Raw genomic sequence first — 20,338 nt, forward strand, 5'->3', positions numbered from 1 at the left:
TCTAGTTCTCATTGTATTTTCAGAAAGTTTTGGAATATTATTCCTCTTTTCAAAATTGGCAATTGGCAATTTTAAAGAATGGTTATATTGACCTATTAAGATTTTGTTTACATCTACCTTGTAAATTTTTTTTGCTCTTTGTAAAAAAGTTTTTACGGATCATATTTGTGCTGGTCTGGAGACAGGCAAGAACAACAGAGATGAAATATAACTCACTTTTACTAGAAACTCAAACTCTGGTGAACAAACAGGCAAATAAAATACCAACACAGCACAAGACTAAACGCGATATAAAGTAAAGGAGGACTGAGCAGGAACTGAACAAAGGCAGGGGTATAAATACACAGGACTAATGATGTTACTAAACAAGACACAGGTGAAGACGATGGGAATAGGAACAGAGGAGGGGATAATTAACAATGTGATGAACTAATGATCATTTACTGAAACATGAGAGATACAACAACAAACTAAAGGGCTGGTCACACTAAACTGCTAAACTGTACATGAGAGAAAGAGACATAGGAATATTTCTTCAACAATGCAAAAAAGCAAAAAATCATATAATTTTCAATGGTTGAATTGTTGAAATTTAGGGGTTAAGGTATATACTGTATGTATGAATCTTTTATATATTGTTTAATATTTTAAGTAATATTGTGGGTTTGAATAGATAATAAAAAGAATCTTAGTAAACACCTAACATTGTATACTTGCTTTAAATGCTTTATAAATGTGTTTTTGTAAGGAAGGGCCCATAGAGGTTTCTATATCTCTCTTTTAGTGAAATGCCACTGTAATAAATATCAGACTCAACATCTTTAAAAACCTGAGTTTTACCCTCATAATTATAGAGAGCACAGTTACTAATACTGGGTATAACATTATAGTATAAATAATGTTAGTACGGTTATTAATGATATGTTTACTTAGAGTAACTAAAATAAAAATAAACATTGAGGGTTAGGTCATATATAGACTAATATGTGAGGGATACACTCGGCTGGTTAATGGAACAAATTGAGAGAAACCCGGCAGGGTCAATTTGGATCTGTTTTATTTGGCTGAATGCTAAATCATATTAATATTTATGTTAATCTCTAATTTATGAAAAGCACCCCCTGAACCTGAAAATTAATTTTCTCCTTTCTCTTTAATCTCTCTAATACACAAGATTTAAATTCACAAATTCACAATCCACAGATAGATTTTAATTTCTGTTTTATATATGTCATTATTTTGTAAAGTCACTTTAACATTGCTGTTAGTGCTCTCTTACGAGACTCTTATTTTAAAGTGACTCAGTAAATACAGGATATGGATTATGTACTAAACCTTTTGTTCATATTTTACAATTAAGTTTCTTAAGTTTTACTTAATTGTTACTGTTTAATTGTTACTGTTGGTATGTACTGTAATTCATTGCTTTTACCTTTGTTGCATTTTGTTATATTTATTTATAACTTTAATACATTAATTTTATTCAATTTTGTACTCAAGTTAGACTGCACTCATACTTTATTTGTTATTATAATTAATTTGCTAATTAAACCTAATGATATTTTATCCCACCACATAATGGTCGAAATACATTGTTTTAAAATTTGCTATAGAAATAATTGTGAGAGACTGATCCACTGTACTTCATTACTAACATCACATTATTCATATGAGGTGGTGGGTGTGGATGGGGACTTTTATTCTGAAGTTTCTGCAGGCGGCAGTCTGATAGCGGAAGTTCGTACCGCTAGTGGCTCCAGTTCAGGCGGATCCCGTCAGTGTCTGATCTCAAACTTTGTGTCAAACCAAAAAACATCTGCAAGCCGGTAGGTGACACACATAGTTCCTTCATATACCCGATAAACACCCAGAGATACAAAATCACACGCGCAGCTGAACGGTTTAATAGCGCGGCCCTCTCTCTGTGTTGTGTGTGTCTGTGTGTGTTTCAGGTGACATGGGGGATAAGGAGTTGATGTGGGCCCTGAAAAATGGAGATATGGATGAGGTGAAGACTCTAATGGTGAAGGTGAGACATATAAACACACATAGACATACATTACATTACGTACACAGTACATACTCACTCCTCAATCACACTCTCTTTCACACACACGCAGACACACACACACACACACACACACATTAACGGACGAGTGCTAACAAGTCTGACAGGCTGCTTTACGTTTACAGTACAGTAGAGTACCTTGGCTATGTTATGTGGTGGTAATAGGTGCTGACTAAGTAACATTACCATATAATGTATTACCAGGTTACGTGTTTTACAACATGACTTTATCACACACACACATTCATGAACAAGTAAAAACTGTTTCCTGGACATTTATGCCATCACACTGGTGTGGCACCACGTATCTCTCTATAGTATAAATTAGGGAACTGTATGAAAACCTATTCATATAGCCTACCATGATATTTACATATCCCAAACACATGGAATTTCCTTTAGTTTGTGGTATAAGCAGCAACAGGTGGTACTAGTCAAACAATTGTCTAAATAGTTTCTTGTGCTTTAAAATAGCAGCATGTTTTCTTGATTTTATCTGATGTTTTATTATGACTATTATACTTATTCAACACTTTGTGGTAATATTTCAAATACGTGACTCTGTCTGTGAAATACATGCTAAAGTCTGATGAGGAGATAAGATGCATCAAAGTTTGATTTCAGTCATTGATTTCACATTCATTTCAGTCTTAGACGTGATCTTACTCAGTCAATATTAAAGGGATAGTTCACCTAAAAATTTAAATTCTGTCGTCATTTACTCACTCTCAAGTTGTTATAAACCTGTATAAATGTCTTTGTTTTGCTGAACACAAAGGAAGATATTTATAAACAAACAGGAAACAGGAGCACCATTGACTTCTATAGTAGGACAGAAAAATACTATGGAAGTCGATGGTGCTCAAAAATGGTTTGGCAACATACATGGCTCTAAATATCTTCCTTTGTGTTCAGCAGAACAAGTTAATGAGTACATGATGACAGAATTTTTATTTTTGGCTGAACAATCCCTTTAAAGAGATCAAGATTATATATTATATTCACAAAATATTTACATGATGATTTTAGTAGAAAATGTAAATCACAAAAAATGACTTTACATCACTGCATCATTTTCATGTAAAGACCAGAGACACACCGGCCTGTAGTTCATCTATTAAGTGTGTATCATGTGTCTCACAATGTCACATCACCTCCTTGTGTAATTGTATACACTTCACACACACATGGCAGAAATTATCTCACGCATCTTCTTTGTGTGCATGCGTGTGTGTGTGTGTGTGTGTGTGTGTGCATGTGACGCTTGTGGTTATTTGTGGATGTGGGCAGGAAACCGCAGGCATTTTGTGTTCCATCACCTGTATGAAGAACCGCAGGGTTTAACACTCATCAGTTATTGCTGTACACTTCCTCACTGCACATAGTAAAGATGACTTTATTACTTTACAAAATAATTAATCTGAATCCTGCAGATGAAACTGGCTTACTTTTAAAGGGGTTTGTCTGTGATATTTGATCCTCGCGTGTGTGTGTGGTATTGTTACCCCAGCAGTTCACACTTGCTCGGAGGTCACAGGCATCAGTTTTTGTTGTGTGAAGAGTTATCTCAACATCATGAATGAGTGATAATGTCCCATTATATCTTGTAAATGTTATCTATACATCAAGACAGAGCTGTTTTAAACATGCCTCGATGGATACACGACTCATTTTCCACATGAAAGCTTCGACTAAACTTTTCAGGAGCACCAGTCATAAAAATTACATCTTTGGCATTTTGTCACAAATGTTTAATAATTAGACCTAACAAACATTGTTTTGACAACTGTGAATATAAAAACGCACTTTTTCTGTCAAACTATGACGTCTGTCTCTTTGTTGTTGATGTAAAAGTGATTTTATTTTCTGTCAGCCGCTAAGCGCTGTTATGGTTTGGGTTATGAATATTCATGTACTTTTGTGACATTTGCCCTCAGTTATTTGCTATAAATAGATGTTGGTAGTTGACCGTTTGTCACAGTGGGTTTATTGGTTAACTCTTGTGTCTTTAACCCACCAGTCCTCAGTATTAACACTGCATTTGTGTGCGTTGTACAGGCGGAGGACGTGAACCGGACTCTGGAGGGCGGACGAAAACCTCTTCACTACGCTGCAGACTGTGGTCAGGCCGAGATCCTGGAGTATCTTCTGTCTAAAGGAGCAGATGTCAATGTAAACTACTTTATTATAGCGCTGTACAGACCATTTTGCAAGATGTAAACAACACTGGTCCAGAAGCACTTCCTGTTTTAGTTTTTTAACACTGAACAAAATATTAAAGGGGAAATTTCACAATTTTTTAAGGTTTAAAATAAATCTTTGGTGTCCCCAGAGTACATATGTGATGTTTTAGCTCAAAATACCACATAGTAGGGGTGTAACGGTACGTGTATTCGAACCGGACCGTTTCGGTTTAGGGCTTTCGGCACGGTGCACGCGTGCACCGAAAGGCCGAATGCATTTTGTGTGCGCCCGTGCGGAACATAATACGTGCGTTTCCGCACGAACATATTAAGTGGCGGAAGTCTCCGCGTTCAGCACAAGTCTTCTGTCAAACATATAACATAATTCGGCCCGCAGAAAGATTTTTATTTACTTAGATGTATATCCGTTTGATTATTGATGTAAACGTTTACGTGTCGTATCTAAAAGCGCATGTTAAACGCGTGTCAACGCGCTGCTTTGTTCTTTCAAAAGTGCGTGAGAGGATGCGCGCCTTTCGTTGGTACGCATTCATGAGACGCACTTTCTGTGACAGCGAGAATAAGGAACGCGTGATCAGATTTTTCATCTGCACCTCACGTCAATCATATCATTGTGCCAATGCGATCAGCTGGTCGGGACAGAGAAGAGCTGTAACCCGGGATTACTCAGCTGTTACTCAGCTGCGGAGGGGTTCGTTACAGCTTACATTGACGACACAAGCAAAGATTAGGAGAAACATGCAAAAGATCAAAGATGGCTAGGTATGCAACTCACTAATCTCAAAATGAGTGTATAATAAGTATATCATCATGTTGCTTGCTATGCAGTTACACATAGAGCAGTAATATTATTTTTATACAGAGATGGTACATAGCCAATTCAATACTGTGAGTTAAACAATCCAAAATAAATCAAAACAGAAAATTTTTGATGGCAAAAATGTAGGCTAATAGTTCATAAATGTATTCAGGAATTGAATTTGTTAGTTCAAGGTTTTAGTAGAAAAAGTTTAAGAGAAGGTTAAGAAAAGAGTTACCTTCTGTTATAAAATAATGTAAAAAAGAACTTTGCAGTAGTATTTTATTTATTATTTTTTCATTTTATATATATTTTATATGTTATATTTTAATAAAAAGTGTTTAAAAAAGTGTAAACAAATTGTAAAAAAAGTTTATAGTAATAAACAACCTGCAGTTTAATGTTTGCATTTCTCCCTTACTGTACCGAAAATGAACCGAACCGTGGCTTCAAAACCGGGGTTCGCACCGAACCGTGATTTTTGCGTACCGTTACACCCCTACCACATAGATAATTTATTATAGCATGTTAACATTGCCACTTTGTAGGTGTGAGCAAAAATGTGCCATTTTTGGGTGTGTCCTTTAAAATGCAAATGAGCTGATCTGCACTAAATGGCAGTGTAGTGGTTGGAAAGGGCAGATTAAGGGGCGGTATTATCCTCTTCTGACATCACAGGGGGAGACAAATTTCAATGACCTATTTTTTCACATGCTTGCAGAGAAGGGTTAAGTTACTGGGTTGATCTTTTTCACATTTTTTAGGTTGATAGAAGCACTTGGGACCCAATTATAGCCCTAACATGGAATAAGTCAGATTTTCATGATATGTCCCCTTTAATATTAATTAATATTAGAACAAAAATACAACAGAAAACTTAGAAATGAATCAAAATGTAAAATAAATGTGAACTAAAAAACTTAATATATAACAGGAAGTGCTCTTGGACCAATGTTGTTTACATCTTGCAAACTTGTCTATAGTGTGATTCATATCTGCATTAGTATGTTAATGTTTAACATGTGAAGTTACAGAAGCAGATATTAGTCCTGCATGACTTGAACTGATAGTCCTACTGCTTCCTGTTACCAACCAAACTTCCTTAAAACACCTTTTTCAATGCTAACCCTTCTCTTATTGTTTTAGGGGTTTAAATACTACATATTTTTAAAATCAGCTAGTTGCCAATTGTAGGTTTTCTGACTAGTCAGATATAAACGCTTTTGGGTCCATTAGACACAGATCAGATCAATTTTTCCTGGAACGCAAAGGTCTTGAGGTTTCCCACTTGTGTTATGTGAACACATAATGTAGCCCCCTTGTTTTACTGACATTTACTTTACTTCCCAGAGGCAAACCAATGCTGTACATTAAAATTATCATTTTTAAACAAACTCCCTTTTAGCGTGACCGCTATATTCAGACATGTTGCTTCTGTTTGAGATGGACAGGACTGAATGTTTCTGAGAAAGTTTGGTTAGATTTCTTCATGCTTTATAGTATGTCACGGTTGTGAAATTTGGCTCACGGTTAATTGTAAAATAAATTGTGGCGATTATGACTGTTAATTGTGTGAAGGAATATGAAGGTTTTATTGCTTTGACATTTAATTCTCATACATTTTTTCGTTTGTTCATTAAATATTTTCACACATTGTTGTGAATATTTAAATTAAATATTTTGCAAGATTTACCTGGCAGTAAATATTAACACACATAACACAGTATCAGATTGTGTCTCATTTATACAGGCACTGCAGCTCCCCCTTGTGTTTTTTAGAGAGATGTGCAATCATTGCGGTGATCTGAAATAATCGCATTGAGGTCAAACAATCGCGATGAGACGATTATTTAATCATTGTGACAGCCCTACTTTATAGGCCGTGAACCTTTGCTGTCTGTGTGCAGGATTTTAAAGCTCTCCAACACAAACAGGAATACCCGAAATCAACGTTGAGCTTTGAGATCAGCACAGATCTGTGTTCATGAGTCAATAAACCATATTGACATAGAAACATGATCTCATTATAGCGTGAATATGTCAACAAATCAAGCGTGTGCTTTGTGTTGCGATTGCTTACATCACACGCCAGCAGGTTGTTATACCTTTATTTTTTTATTTTTTGTTAGCTACTAAACAGCCTTCAGTCACATTTCTCACATCCATTTGTCAACATTATTACAGATTTAGCTTGATACTTTTACTCCAGTTGCTTTTATTTTAAGAAACTTGCCTGGCAGACAGATACGCAGAATATCATAGAGATGTAGACAAATAAATACCCTTCTGGAGGTTTTGCATGGACACCACACACACAAGATCTTCATGAACAAATAGAGGCGAGCTCCATCTCTTTCTCCATGATTTCCTGTCTGTCCTCATTGGCATTGGTTTAGTCTATCAGTGTGATTCCCCTGCACACAGAGACAGCTCGTGAGAGATAAGAGACCTCTGAAGCCCGCTGATAAACTCGGCGTACATCTCTACATCTCTGTAATTCATAGGGCGCTATGAGGAGTCTGTGGTCTTGCCTTTTCTACCGTAATTACACCGATATGTCTTTGTGCTGAAGGCAGAGTTTAAAGGGTTTCTTTCTGTCTGTGGCACACAAGATTTATTATTTTTACTCTGTTTTTACTCTTGCAGGCTCCAGATAAACATGGTATCACTCCACTGCTGTCTGCCACTTACGAGGGTCACGTGGCCTGCGTCAAGATTCTTCTAGAAAAGGTACACAGATATTTACACGCATATGTAGCTTTTCATCATCAGGTCGGTGAGCTGTGTGTGTGTGTAGAGCGGTCAGGCGAGTGGTGAAAAGTCTTTTTGTTTGTGTGTTTTAAAGCATGGCAGTAAGTGCTGATACCATCAGGGTCACTATTATAATGCTCTTGTGTTAGAGGAGAGGGGACGGGCACATTATTGACCCTCTGAACAATACTGCATAGTAGGGCTGAAGTTATGGAAAGCATTGTTATATTGCAAATGTGCATATCGTCATACACATAATAACACAATGGTTTGCAATAACTTTATGATTTAACAAGTTATGCATAGATCTAGTTTTAAGTTGATGCAGAGAGACTGGTGCTTTCTTTTCCCAAAAAATGTGAGCATGTATGTTGGTTTTGTATTTTACTATTATTCAATTTAATTTTAAAAGTTATTGCATATGGCATTTTTCTTTAATGTCATGCACTCCTACTGTATTGTAATCATCCCGTCTCATCATGTAGACTTGTTTTAAGTGTGTTTTTGTAGCCCTAGGCAGATGTGATGTTTTTGTGGTGTGTTACACAGGTGGAATGAAAAGGTAATATTTAAAAGCACGTGAGGCATCTGATACTAAAATAAACCCACTTCACTGATGATGACGTAACTCTAGTTTCTCACTGATTTTTTTATGTTTATGTTTCAGTTTAGATGAACAGAATGATGTAACCCATAGACTATGAACCACTTCAAGATGTTTGTCGTTATTTATTAACCAAGAAGCAATATAAATAATACATTTTGTTATGCCCCAAAAAAGATTTTGATATCACTGTAAAAGGGACCATGTATCATGAAGAACTAATACCTAAATTAATTATAACTTTAATATGAACTAATGCTGAGTTAAGGCATGTACTAATCATAATCTAACGAATAATCATTATTAACTCTTTCTCCGCCAGCGTTTTTTTAAAAAGTTGCCAGCCAGCGTTTTTCATGATTTTTACAAAAGTTTAATGCCAACATTTACAACGTTTCATCCTACCTTCAGTAGTTATTTTGTAATCAGCTTTTGAATATGGGTAGGTTTCTGCAAAAACACCACATTTTGAGCAAAAAGCAGAGATAATTCCATTTTTGTGACGGACTTTTTATAGAGATCCCATTCAGAGCGATCTTTAACTCTTTCACCGCCATTGACAAGATATCTCGTCAATTAAGAGAAAACGCTTCCCCGCCAGTGACGAGATTTTTCGTCTTTCCGCAATACCGCTATTATCCACCAGGACTATACGCAACTTATACAACCCGGAAGTATCATCTCACGTGAAAGAGAAAGAACTCCGTGTATGTTTTAAAGATTGCTCTGCATCTGATCTCTATCCAAAGCCCTTCGCAAAAACTGAATTATCTCAGCTTTTTGCTCAAAATTGGGTGTTTTTGAAGAAACCTACCCATGTTTGAGAGGTGATTACAAGAGAACTAATAAAGGTAGGATGAAACGTTTTTTTTTTGTTTGAAAGCAGAGGGTCTGTTCTTTCATCTGATATATTGTTTGTTTATATATTTAAAGAAGAACATTTTCTGGAAGACATTAAACTTTTGTGAAAATCATGAAAAATGCTGGCGCTGGCTGGCAACTTTTTTTTAAAAACGCTGGCGGGGAAAGAGTTAAAACAGACACGGACATGCAGCAGCTTACCATAGGGCAATACTTCCGGTTTTAAAAAGTTGCGGAAGTTGCGCTACCTAGTGGATAATAGTGGTATTGCGGAAAGATGGAAATACTCGTCATTGTCGGGGAAGCGTTTTCTCTTGGCGGGGAAAGAGTTAAGTACAACATGAGTAAACACATGAATACATTAACTAACAATGAAAAAACATGTCATGTTGTACTTGCCTTATTCCCCACCAGCATTTTTTGTGATTTTCACAAAATGCCTCCAGGAAATAAATATATCTTCTATAAATATATAAACATACAAATATATCAAATGTAATCTTAATTTGTTCTGTTTTATTACCTCTTAAATATGGATGGGTTTCTTCAAAAATAAAAAATTTTGAGCAAAAAGCTGAGGGCTGGGTATTGTTTCGATGCCGGTTCCTAATGATACTTTTTTCGATACCATATGTTTTAAAATCCATTTAAACATCAACAAAAATACATTAAACACACAACTTTTATTTTTCATCTTAATTAAAACAAATTCTGGTAACTCTTCTCACTCAGGGTAACATTAATAAACTGGTTGTGCTTTTTGGATAGGGGTGCGCCAGCAGACACACTTATGTTTTTTTTATGAAAATAAGGAAAAAATAAAGAAATTAAGAATATAATTAACACTGCTTTATTTTATGAAATGTAAAATGGTCTTTAGCTTGGACTAACAGTATTTAAATAAGTGGGTTCATTATAGCTCCTACTTTGATAAAAAGTTAAAATATTAAATGGGTGACTGAGTTTTGTAAACAAAGAAGTATCGACTTTCGGTACCCAGCCCTACATTTTTGTAAAGGAGTTTTGTTAGAGATCAGATTCAGAATGGTTATCAAAACATACACGGAGTTAAAAATTTATTAAATTAGTTTTTGCTTCATTTCTTTTTAAAATTGGGTAAGAGCCGTCTAGTGGATAATAGTGGAATTACAGATTACCGTAAAAACTCGTCAGGAAAGCGTCATTGGCAGGGAAATGTTTTCTCTTAATTGACAAGATAATTTGAGTTAAAAGAGTTAATGATGACTCTTCATTAGTTAATAGGGGTGTGACGAGATCTCGTGCGATGAGATCTCGCGAGATTAAATATGTATCGCGAGATTAAGTGTGTCTCGCGAGATTTCTTGTGTAGGTGAAATTCTGGCCGTTTCTCAAATAAAAGACTGCATCCTTCGGAGGTCGCATTTTTAAACTGCATTTACTTCATAAAGACTGTCTTATAAGAGACTACTAACAATTATAAAGTTTACTAATAATTTAGTTAATCGCAAATTGTTGTAATATGCTCACGACTTGCGAATGTAATGCTCAGTTAGGGCTGCACGATTCGGAGAAAAAATCTAATTGCGATTTTTCTGATCAAAATTGTGATTCGCGATTTACAGTGCGATTCTTTAGTATATAATAAAAGAGCTACATCCAGGTTTGTTGTGGTGGTTTTAATAGCACCAAAGAAAGATGCTGTGCAACTGTTTATTTAAAACCTCTTAAACATTGTATCAAGTTGTCTGCAGGACTTTGCTCTTCTGCAGACAAACTTTTTTTTAATCTAAGAACATTAAAATACAATTTAACAAAAATGTATTGAAAGTTTTATTTAAAATAACATATAGGCCTATGTATTTTGGCTGTCACTACAACAATGCTTCTGACAAGCAAATGTTTAGTTTTTTCTTTTAATCATAAGACTATACTCATCTTGTTTTACTTTTCAGGCATCTGTAATGAATGTAAATATATTACACTGTAAAAATTGTGCTGTAATTATGCAGCTGGTTGCCAGTAACTTACTGTAGAAGATAAAGACTGAAAATGTTTCATGTTCATTTAACTTTGAAAAAACTGTTGCCAGTAAATAACATAAATGTAAACTCTACAGTAAGTTACTGGCAGCTAGTTGCCAGTAGTACCCATTAATACTGTAATTTCTACAGAAATGTTTTACAGTGTAGTTATTAGAATCTATGATTTAACATAAGCAAAAAATACAAAAAAAACACTACACAGTCCTCACTGTAGGATTTTAAATGTGGAGCTGCAGAAGCTTGTTCAGTTAAGAGTAAGGAGTGATTTTAATTTTTGGTGTGTAATAAACATTTCTGACACAGAAAGCACCAGGTTACTGTCACTTTAAGACACAAGACAACTTTAAAACTGCTCTGCTTCAATATTCTGATAAACATCCAGCTGTTCATGTTCACTTAGACAAGAAAGAAAATTTAAGTTTAGTGATCACGCGTGTGCTGACTGCTCTCTGTGTGCGCGCTTCATGAACCCTCGTGCCTGTAAATATTCAAAGCGGTGCAGATGTGCGCGTGCAAGAAAGTATAATGTACCTCTTTCGTCTGCTGTGTTCTGGGCTATAATGAAACCTGCTTATAGTCTGATGAGGCGCTTGTCATTGTTTGCGATGCATGACGAGAAACGGACGTATATACACCTTTCTTTAAGTCCAACATTACACAAAAGGGAAATGTTTTCGCGCATTTCTGTCCTTTCATTGCCGGTTAATGAGTTATAATGGGTTTTTAAAATGACTGAATCCAAAATCTGCCAACTTCATGACATTCCGCGTTGTGCAGTTAATTCCATTTGTATGCATTTCGCGATTCTGTCCGTGTTTTCCGCCTCGCGGAAATCATATGTCCGTACACTTTGTTGAGGAGTTGAACTGCTGCTCGCGCTCATGTTTTCCAAATGGTGTTATCTGACGTGTAGTCAGCACCTCAGTGTTAATGCACTCTATTGGTTTAAACTGCATCAAACGTAAAATGCGCATGAAGCGAACTGTCAAAAACTGCGTACTAGATGATTGTTAATTTCATAGTTTTGAATCGAAATAATCGCAGCTCTTGCGATTTGAAAATCGCATCCATTCACATCGCGATTTCGGTTTAAAAAACGATGAATCGTGCAGCCCTATGCTCAGTTAATGATCTGAAATAAACGTTAATGACGTATGCAGCCTGCATATGCGACCTCCGGAGGATGCAGCTTTCTGTTTGACCCTTTTAGGGGCCAGTTACACCAAAAGCGTTTATGGCAGTTGCAGGCGCCTTTTTTAAATGATATTCTATGGGCATGGAGCGTTGTTTATGCGCGCTGAGCGCCATGCGGTTTTTGCCGGCGGCCGCAGCACGCGCCTTTGAAGGAACGCTGAGAGCGGAGAAGCGCCCGAAGTAATTCGCGTCTTTCCATTGTCCACTCGAATGAGGGGAGAGGCGGGCCTTACGTTGTGGTGAGGGAAGTTTACAGTTGCTTTGAAGAACCGGACTCCACTCGCTCACTCTCTCCTGCGTGTTTGTGCACCTCTCACTTTCAACCAAGGTCAGAGCAAGCGTCATCTTTTTAAAGTTTCTGCTAATATGACAGTTAACAGCAAAAGAGCGCACGCTTCAATATTTGATTGACAAGACAGCTGACTAGGTGGTTGCCTAGTTTTTTTAAAAAAGGCAGTGCGTCGCGCCTTGCGTTTCCAAGCGTTTAAAGCGTGTTGGTGTAATTAGCCTCTTACAGTGCATGCATTATATTCTGTCTTTTACTGCATTTGCTTTTTTGTTTGGGTTTCCAATAATGTTCGTTTGGGAGCTCGTATGAAGTCTGAGACGTATTGTGTTTGTCTGATGATCAGTGTCAGATGTGAAGTCTCAGCAGATTAAACCATCACAGAGTTTACATGATTTAATGTCTGCATGTTCATTTCTATTGTAAAGAAATGGACGTATATTAAATATTCAAATGGATTTAAACTGTTTGGCTAAAAAATAAGCGTTTCTCTCCGTCTAAAGTGAAAGTAAAGATAGCGTCCGCGAGACGAGTCAACTATCTCCCCCTGCAGGCATTTGTTATAATATATACATAATGCTTTTTATTTATAGACCACAAATGTAATGTGTTTGTTAATGTTATGTTGTTTAATGTAACTTGGTTTTAATACTTTATTTGAACCAATTATTATTGCATCTTCGTTATTATGTAATTTTAAAGGCTACTGCTCACTTGGGTCTATTTTTATTACCCAAAAATAACAAATTACGTCATTATCAGTTAGTAAAATAATTGTTAGGGCCAGTCCTTGATTAGTTAAAACATTTAAAAATAACATGATTTCAGTTTCTTATTCATTTATTTTATCATCGAGGGTTTCTTAAAAAGTGTAAAAATATCGTCTCGTCTCGTTCTCGTGAACCCAATCTCGTGTCTTGTCTCGTCTCGTGGATTAAGTGTCTCGTCACACCCCTATTAGTTAATGATTAGTTAGGACTGTGCAATTAATTGTTTTTCAATTTTGAATTTATTTTTTCATATTTCGATTGCAAAAACAAAATAATCGAGGTAATTCGGTTAGTGTGTCGCATAAGCAGCTGCGCCTCTCTCTCTTGCATGGGCTGTCACATCTGTCCGAAGTCTGAACACAAAGTAGTAATCCTAATGTATTTGTTTATTTTTTTTGTGTTTCAAGTGACCTGAGGCAAACTATCCCTCTTGTTTGAAGTGCACCTATTTCTTTGCTAAAAACAATGTTATTTTGTGTATTTGGTATAATAAAATGTGTTCGCAAAACTTTTCCTCATGTTTAAAATATGAATCGCTTTCTGCTGGACCAATGTGTTTAAGGCACTTCTGAAGGTGCCACTGCTTGACACGTGTAGCCTTCTGCAGCAACACTAAACAAATGCATTGAATTGTGTGCGCGTGCATGTTTTTACAGTCATTAAGTAATCATGTTAAGCATTTTTACCATAATCAAGCAGCCCTATGATTAGTACATGCGTTTACTCAGCATTAGTTCAAGTTTAAGTAAAAAATACATTTGTCTCAGTTTGTTATGATTCGTGGACCCGTATTATAAAGTGTAGCTAAGATATTTAATGTAACTTACTTTATTTATTATACAAAACTGACCTTGCAGAAATTATACAGCGTGTATAATTTAATCTCTTCATTAATTAGTACCTGGTTTGTCCAAATCAGTTAATTTTTATAGCGACTTCTACCTCCTAAACATTAGGCCCTGAAGTTAATTTATAACATTAGTCTCCCACATACACAAGTGTGTGTAACGGAGCTGAACGCTGGTGAGGTTTGATCTCTCTGTAGGCCACACACACAGGTGTAGATCTCAGTTACTGTCACTCAACTGGTAGAGCATTGTGTTAGCAGGACAAAAGGTCAGGGATTTGATTTCTAGGAAACACACATACTGATAAAATGTATTGCTTGAATGCACTGTAAGTCACTTTGGATAAAGCAGATTGAACTACTGGAGCCAGTATTGGCAGTAATGTCTAGCACATAATCGTTACTTGTAGACCAAAGATCTTAGACCAAATGTCTGAGTCTGTTTTTTTTTAAGTATACCTGCAATTAAAAAAAAGAGATTCAAAGAGAGGACATTTGTATGAAAACAGCAACCACAAGCATATATCTTCTTGTCTTTCATGAAAGAAAGAAAACAATTTTATAGATTTTAAACGCTTTCATTTAAACATCTACCAACATTATGTTTAGATGCTCTGTGTCTTTTAGTATTATAACTGTATTAGTATGACCACTTCACATCAGAGTTCATCGGCACTTACAGAATTTTGCTCAGAGACTTCAGTTGATGTTACTTTAAACCATGAACAGTGCCTAAAGAGGAATAATTCAGTGCCTGTGCACTGCAGAGATCAATACACCACATTGATTCAGACAGAGAATGCAGTGCAAACTATTTCTGTACAGGGCAAGTGCCTGATCGATTATGAGGTTTGTTTTGTATTAGAAAGGCCCCTGGGAGCCTCGGCCCCATGTAGATTGTGCATAAGATTTTCAGTGTTACTCAATAATGGTGTAACCGGCTTCTATTGCTCCGTTGAGCACTTGAGGTAAGTAAAAGTGTGAAAGTGTGGTTGGATTTTATGTAATAGCACAGTCTCTTTTGTGCTCTGTCAAGTGTGACAGTTTTAAGTAGTCTAACCTGGCTAAGTAGTGTGCAACACTGTTGAGAAGTGTTGGGTTGTGTGTAACAGTGTTGAGTGGTGTGTAAGTGTGTTGAATATTGTTAAAGGACAAGTTCGGTATTTTACACTTAAAGCCCTGTTTTCAGATTGTTTATGATGAAATAGAACGGTTTTGACTGAAATTTCGACATATGCGGCTGCCCAAGAATTTTCGGGTGTTTGTGTTTCAGCTCCCACCTCTACAATGGGTTTAATGGTGCACTGGAACAATCCTTCTTAAAATGCATTAAACTTTCGTTTACAAAGACGTGAAACGCACCGAGTGGTCAGGGGTGTTTAATGGTATGCTCACACAAAAATCGCTGCAAATTACGCATCCCAACAGTTTTTATCGTAGTTTTTGCCAACTCCATTGACTTGTATTAGATGTGCTGTGAGGTACGGTATTACTCCGCGCCGGGAACTTTGTTTCTATTTCTTGCAATTGGCAATGGCGGATTAGCGCCACCAACTGGGCTGGAGTGTCTATTATTCAAGCTCTCAGCAGAAGAATGTACGGGTGTGAGGCGTTTGGAAAAATAGGTCCACAAGTTAACAACGAATTTCTAAAACAGCTGTTGGAAAGCATCTTTTGCAGCGATTTTTGTGTGAGCATATCAGTGAACACCCCTGACCACTCGGTGAGTTTCACGTCTTTGTAGGCGAAGGTTTAGTGAATTTTGTGAAGGATTGTTCCAGTGCACCTGTGGGCCCATTGTGGAGGAGGGAGGTGAAACACAAACACCCAAAAATTCTCGGGGCAGCCGCACACGTCGAACTTCAGTCAAAACCGCTCCACCCCACCACAAACAATCCGAAAACAGGGCTCCAAGTGCAAAACACCGAACTTGTCCTTTAAGTGGTAAAAGTGTTGATTCAAGTGTAACAGTGTTGAATAGTGTTAAGTCAAGTGTAACAGTGTTGAGTGGTGTGTAAGTGTGTTGAATATTGTTAAGTGGTAACAGTGTTGAATAGTGTTGAATCAAGTGTAACAGTGTTGAGTAGTGTTAAGTCAAGTGTAACAGTGTTGAGAAGTTTTGGGTTGTGTGTAACAGTGTTGAGTGGTGTGGAAATGTGTTGAATATTGTTAAGTGGTAAGAGTGTTGAATAGTGTTGAATCAAGTGTAACAGTGTTGAGAAGTGTTAAGTCAAGTGTAACAGTGTTGAGAAGTTTTGGGTTGTATGTAACAGTGTTGAGTGGTGTGTAAGTGTGCTGAATATTGTTAAGTGGTAAGAGTGTTGAATAGTGTTGAATCAAGTGTAACAGTGTTGCGTAGTGTTAAGTCAAGTGTAACAGTGTTGAATCAAGTGTAACAGTGTTGCGTAGTGTTAAGTCAAGTGTAACAGTGTTGAGAAGTTTTGGGTTGTATGTAACAGTGTTGAGTGGTGTGTAAGTGTGTTGAATATTGTTAAGTGGTAACAGTGTTGAATAGCGTTGATTCATGTGTAACAGTGTTAAATATTGTTGAGTGGTGTGTAACAGTTTCAAATAGTGGTAAGTGATAACAGTGTTGAGTCAAGTGTAACAGTATTGGATTGTGTGTAACAGTGTTAAGTGGTGTGTAACCGTGTTATGTGGTAAAAGTGTTGAGTCAAGTGTAATAGTGTTGAGTAGTGTTAAGTCAAGTGCAACAGTGTTGAGAAGTGTTGAGTGGTGTGTAACAGTGTTGAGTGATGTGTAACAGTGTTGAGTGATGTGTAACAGTGCTGATATGTGGTAAAAGTGTTGAGTCAAGTGTAACAGTGTTGGGTTGTGTATAACAGTGTTGAGTGGTGACAGTGTTAAATAGTGTTGAGTTAAGTGTAACAGTGTTGAATATTGTTGTGTTGTGTGTAACAGTGTCAAATAGTGTTGTGTGAAACAGCATTGAATAGTGTTGTGTCATGTGTAACAGTTTTAAAATATTGTTGTGTGTAACAGTGTTGAATAGTGTTGTGTGTAACCAGGCCTGGATTAACACAATGTAGTGCCCCCTAGGGTGAACACATTTGAAGTGCCCCCCAACTATTTTAAAAGTCTTGTCATTCGGGGCTTCGGAATAACTTTTGTTAGTACCTGACCTGGGCACCTAGGGGTAGTGCTGGGCAATAATTAGGGCTGTGCAAAAAATCGCCTACGATTCTCCTGCGCATGTGTTCAGTAAAGCCGGTTCCGTGATTACAAGAAATCGCCACCAGCTGCTTTCAAATGGAGCAGCATTTACTTCACAGAACCGTAGTTCACTGAGAAGCTAGGCAAAATCGCAAGTCGGTTTTCCTCGATTATGAACACGATTTAGCCTAGCTTTTCTGTGAACTACGACTCTGTGAAGTAAATGCAAGGCCATGCGCGCACATGCCCACACAGCTTTAATGTGTGAATATACTGTATGCGTGTGCGTTCCCACAACAACGCGCTCGTATAAGTTTTCTTTCTTGTTTAAGTAAACAGCTGGATATTACTCAGTATATTGAAATTTAAAGCAGTCTGTCTTGAGTCTTAAAGTGAAAGTGGCCTGCTGCTTTCTGTGTCAAAAATGTTCACTTCACAACAAATATATTTACATTTAATACAGATGCCTGAAAATTAAAACAACATTGTAGTATTTCTTATTTGTCATGTTCTGAATAAAAAGTAGTTTAAAGCCATTATTAACTGTCTGGTTTTTACACCTTTCATTCAGGAGCAAAAATCTGCCTTTACATTTGACAGGAATAAAGATTTGTCTTTATCATTATAATTATCAATATCGACTGATATGGAAAACATTTTTGTGCTATTTTTTGGGCCATATCGCCCAGCCCTATCTGGGGGGTATTACAGAAAAATCTTAACTGTTTGGTAACCATGGTCATTTCAGTTAGGACCTCATTTAAGACAAAAGCTATTACAGAATAATGTTCCTAAGTGCATTATCTTATCTTAACTGCAGATAGGAAAGTGGTATTACAGAAGCATCCTAACTTGACAAAACATCCTAAAAACTTTGGGGAATCCCACAGGTGTCCTAACTTAAAACTTAAATGAAAACCAGCTAAAAACAATCACATTATAATAGACCTTCCTCGCGTCATTTCTCCCGCCTGCGTTTCAAGTGGACAAAAGAGACAAATTAAAATACAAAGTGTAAACGGGAATGTGTCTCTCTCGTCCACTTATAAACCAATCGACCAAAGTGCGTCTTAATACTAAGTGTAAAAATGTTGTGAAGCACCACTTGACTGCTACCGCCTCACCAAGAGACCCACTGACTGAAGTAAAGGTGGGTTGGCTGGTGTCACTACAGTGAATGACCTGGGGCGCCAGTAGCAATCAATAGAGCGCCCTCTGTTGGACAACCAAGTACTTGCACTATTCAAAAGCATTTCTTTGTTCTGTAAAATATAGACATTTCAGCAGAAACAACAAACAGGCGGTTCTCGTGGTCAACACGTAACTTCCGGTAAACTCCGGTAAGAATAAATAACAACAAAGTACTTTAAACGTAGTTTATTTATATGATATAAATAAATAAAAATAATATGTAGATTACATTGGAAACCAAAACATTTGTTATTTTTGACGACGTATTTGTTCAAGAGTTCAGTTTAGCAACTAGTCAGTCCATTAAAAAACCCGAAACCGGAAGTAAAGTTCGGACCAGACGTGTATCGCGTCACCGCACATGCTTCCGATGAAACCGTCTATACGTTCATATAATCTGCGGCTTTACGCCAATACAGATATATCTGCGACAGGCTCATATCGAAGGATAAAATCGGTAAAAACTATAAATCGGTCAGGCTTTAGTTATTTCTAAATCAGCGCAACCTGTGTTCTCATCTATATTTCTGAACTTGAACGTCTGTTTCAAAGCTATTCAGATTTGTTATTGCTAAAGCTATCGCTAATTCGACAGGCAAATGACCACGTCTACATTATAAACTGTAACGAAACTATCACTTGCATTTAAAATCATAAAAACAGTGTTGAGTCATGTGCAACATTGTTTAGGGAGAGTTGGGTCATGAAATATCGACTTGCTGTGTGTGTGAACCAAAATAATCCTAAAAGAACTTAAAAAAGACTTTATTGAGCCGTAAAACAACATTTGGTCCTGCAGGTTTCGATGGGTGTATGTCAGACTAGTGCTGTTAGGTAAGGATGAATGAGTGTTTACTGATTGCATGTTTGTGTTACCCTAGGGTGCCGATAAAAACCGAAAAGGTCCGGATGGACTCAGTGCATTCGAGGCGGCCGAGAGTGAGGCCATCAAAGCTCTACTGAAGTGAGTCACTCGCTGCTGAACAACAGAGAGGATCCAAACCGCAGCCACTGAATCCATCAAACACACACAAACCTCTCTGTCTCTGCCCACCGGCTGCATCAGCTCCTCTTGCTTCCTGTTGTTTTAGTTTTTCATGATCTTATTTTATTTTGGGAGACAAGCAGGCGGTTTCTCATCTAGATTATCAAATAGCAGCCATTGGCTGACGGATCTGTCACTCGCGCCTCCCGTAAGGACCAGTGGGAAAGCGGTTGGACTCTGCCTGTATAACGCCACTAAAAGCAGAATGTAGATTTAAAGAATGAAATTGATGTGTGCATTTATTTTTCAGACTGTAAGTGGAGTGATTGTGATAGTTAGAGGTAGATAGTTATAACATTACACTCCGGCCCCACGTCAAACCGACGACATTCCTGCAGTCTTCATATTAGCTGTTCAAAGAACAAAATAAAACTTTCAGATGCTTCAAACGTTTACTGGCTGCACATTTGCTTCGTGTCCTCTTGAATTTATGTCATTGTAGAAAGAAATAAAAAGTTGATTTTAGAGTGTTCATCAGCTTTCAGAAAGGCATTTAGCCAGATGATGATAGACCCGTCTC

At 37.1% G+C, this 20,338-nt stretch overlaps 1 protein-coding gene across 1 annotated transcript; it reads left to right on the forward strand.

Moving 5' to 3' along the window:
- The first annotated feature begins 1,687 nt into the window (after positions 1-1,687).
- On the forward strand, positions 1,688-19,804 carry mtpn (myotrophin). The gene is made up of 5 exons (XM_055190264.2): positions 1,688-1,826; positions 1,953-2,029; positions 4,127-4,240; positions 7,718-7,801; positions 19,655-19,804. Exons 2-5 carry the CDS (start codon positions 1,958-1,960, stop codon positions 19,739-19,741), a joined length of 357 nt encoding a protein of 118 aa, XP_055046239.1. The 5' UTR covers positions 1,688-1,826; positions 1,953-1,957; the 3' UTR covers positions 19,742-19,804.
- The last annotated feature ends 534 nt before the right edge of the window (positions 19,805-20,338 follow it).

Source organism: Misgurnus anguillicaudatus, chromosome 1 (genome assembly GCF_027580225.2).
Source record: "Misgurnus anguillicaudatus chromosome 1, ASM2758022v2, whole genome shotgun sequence".
NCBI lineage: Eukaryota > Metazoa > Chordata > Actinopteri > Cypriniformes > Cobitidae > Misgurnus > Misgurnus anguillicaudatus.

Coding starts and splice junctions, on each gene's coding strand:
- mtpn (XM_055190264.2), top strand. CDS start 1,958: ATGGGGGATAAGGAGTTGATGTGGGCCCTGAAAAATGGAGATATGGAT. Junction 2,030..4,126: donor TGAAGACTCTAATGGTGAAG/GTGAGACATATA, acceptor TGCGTTGTACAG/GCGGAGGACGTGAACCGGAC. Junction 7,802..19,654: donor TCAAGATTCTTCTAGAAAAG/GTACACAGATAT, acceptor GTGTTACCCTAG/GGTGCCGATAAAAACCGAAA.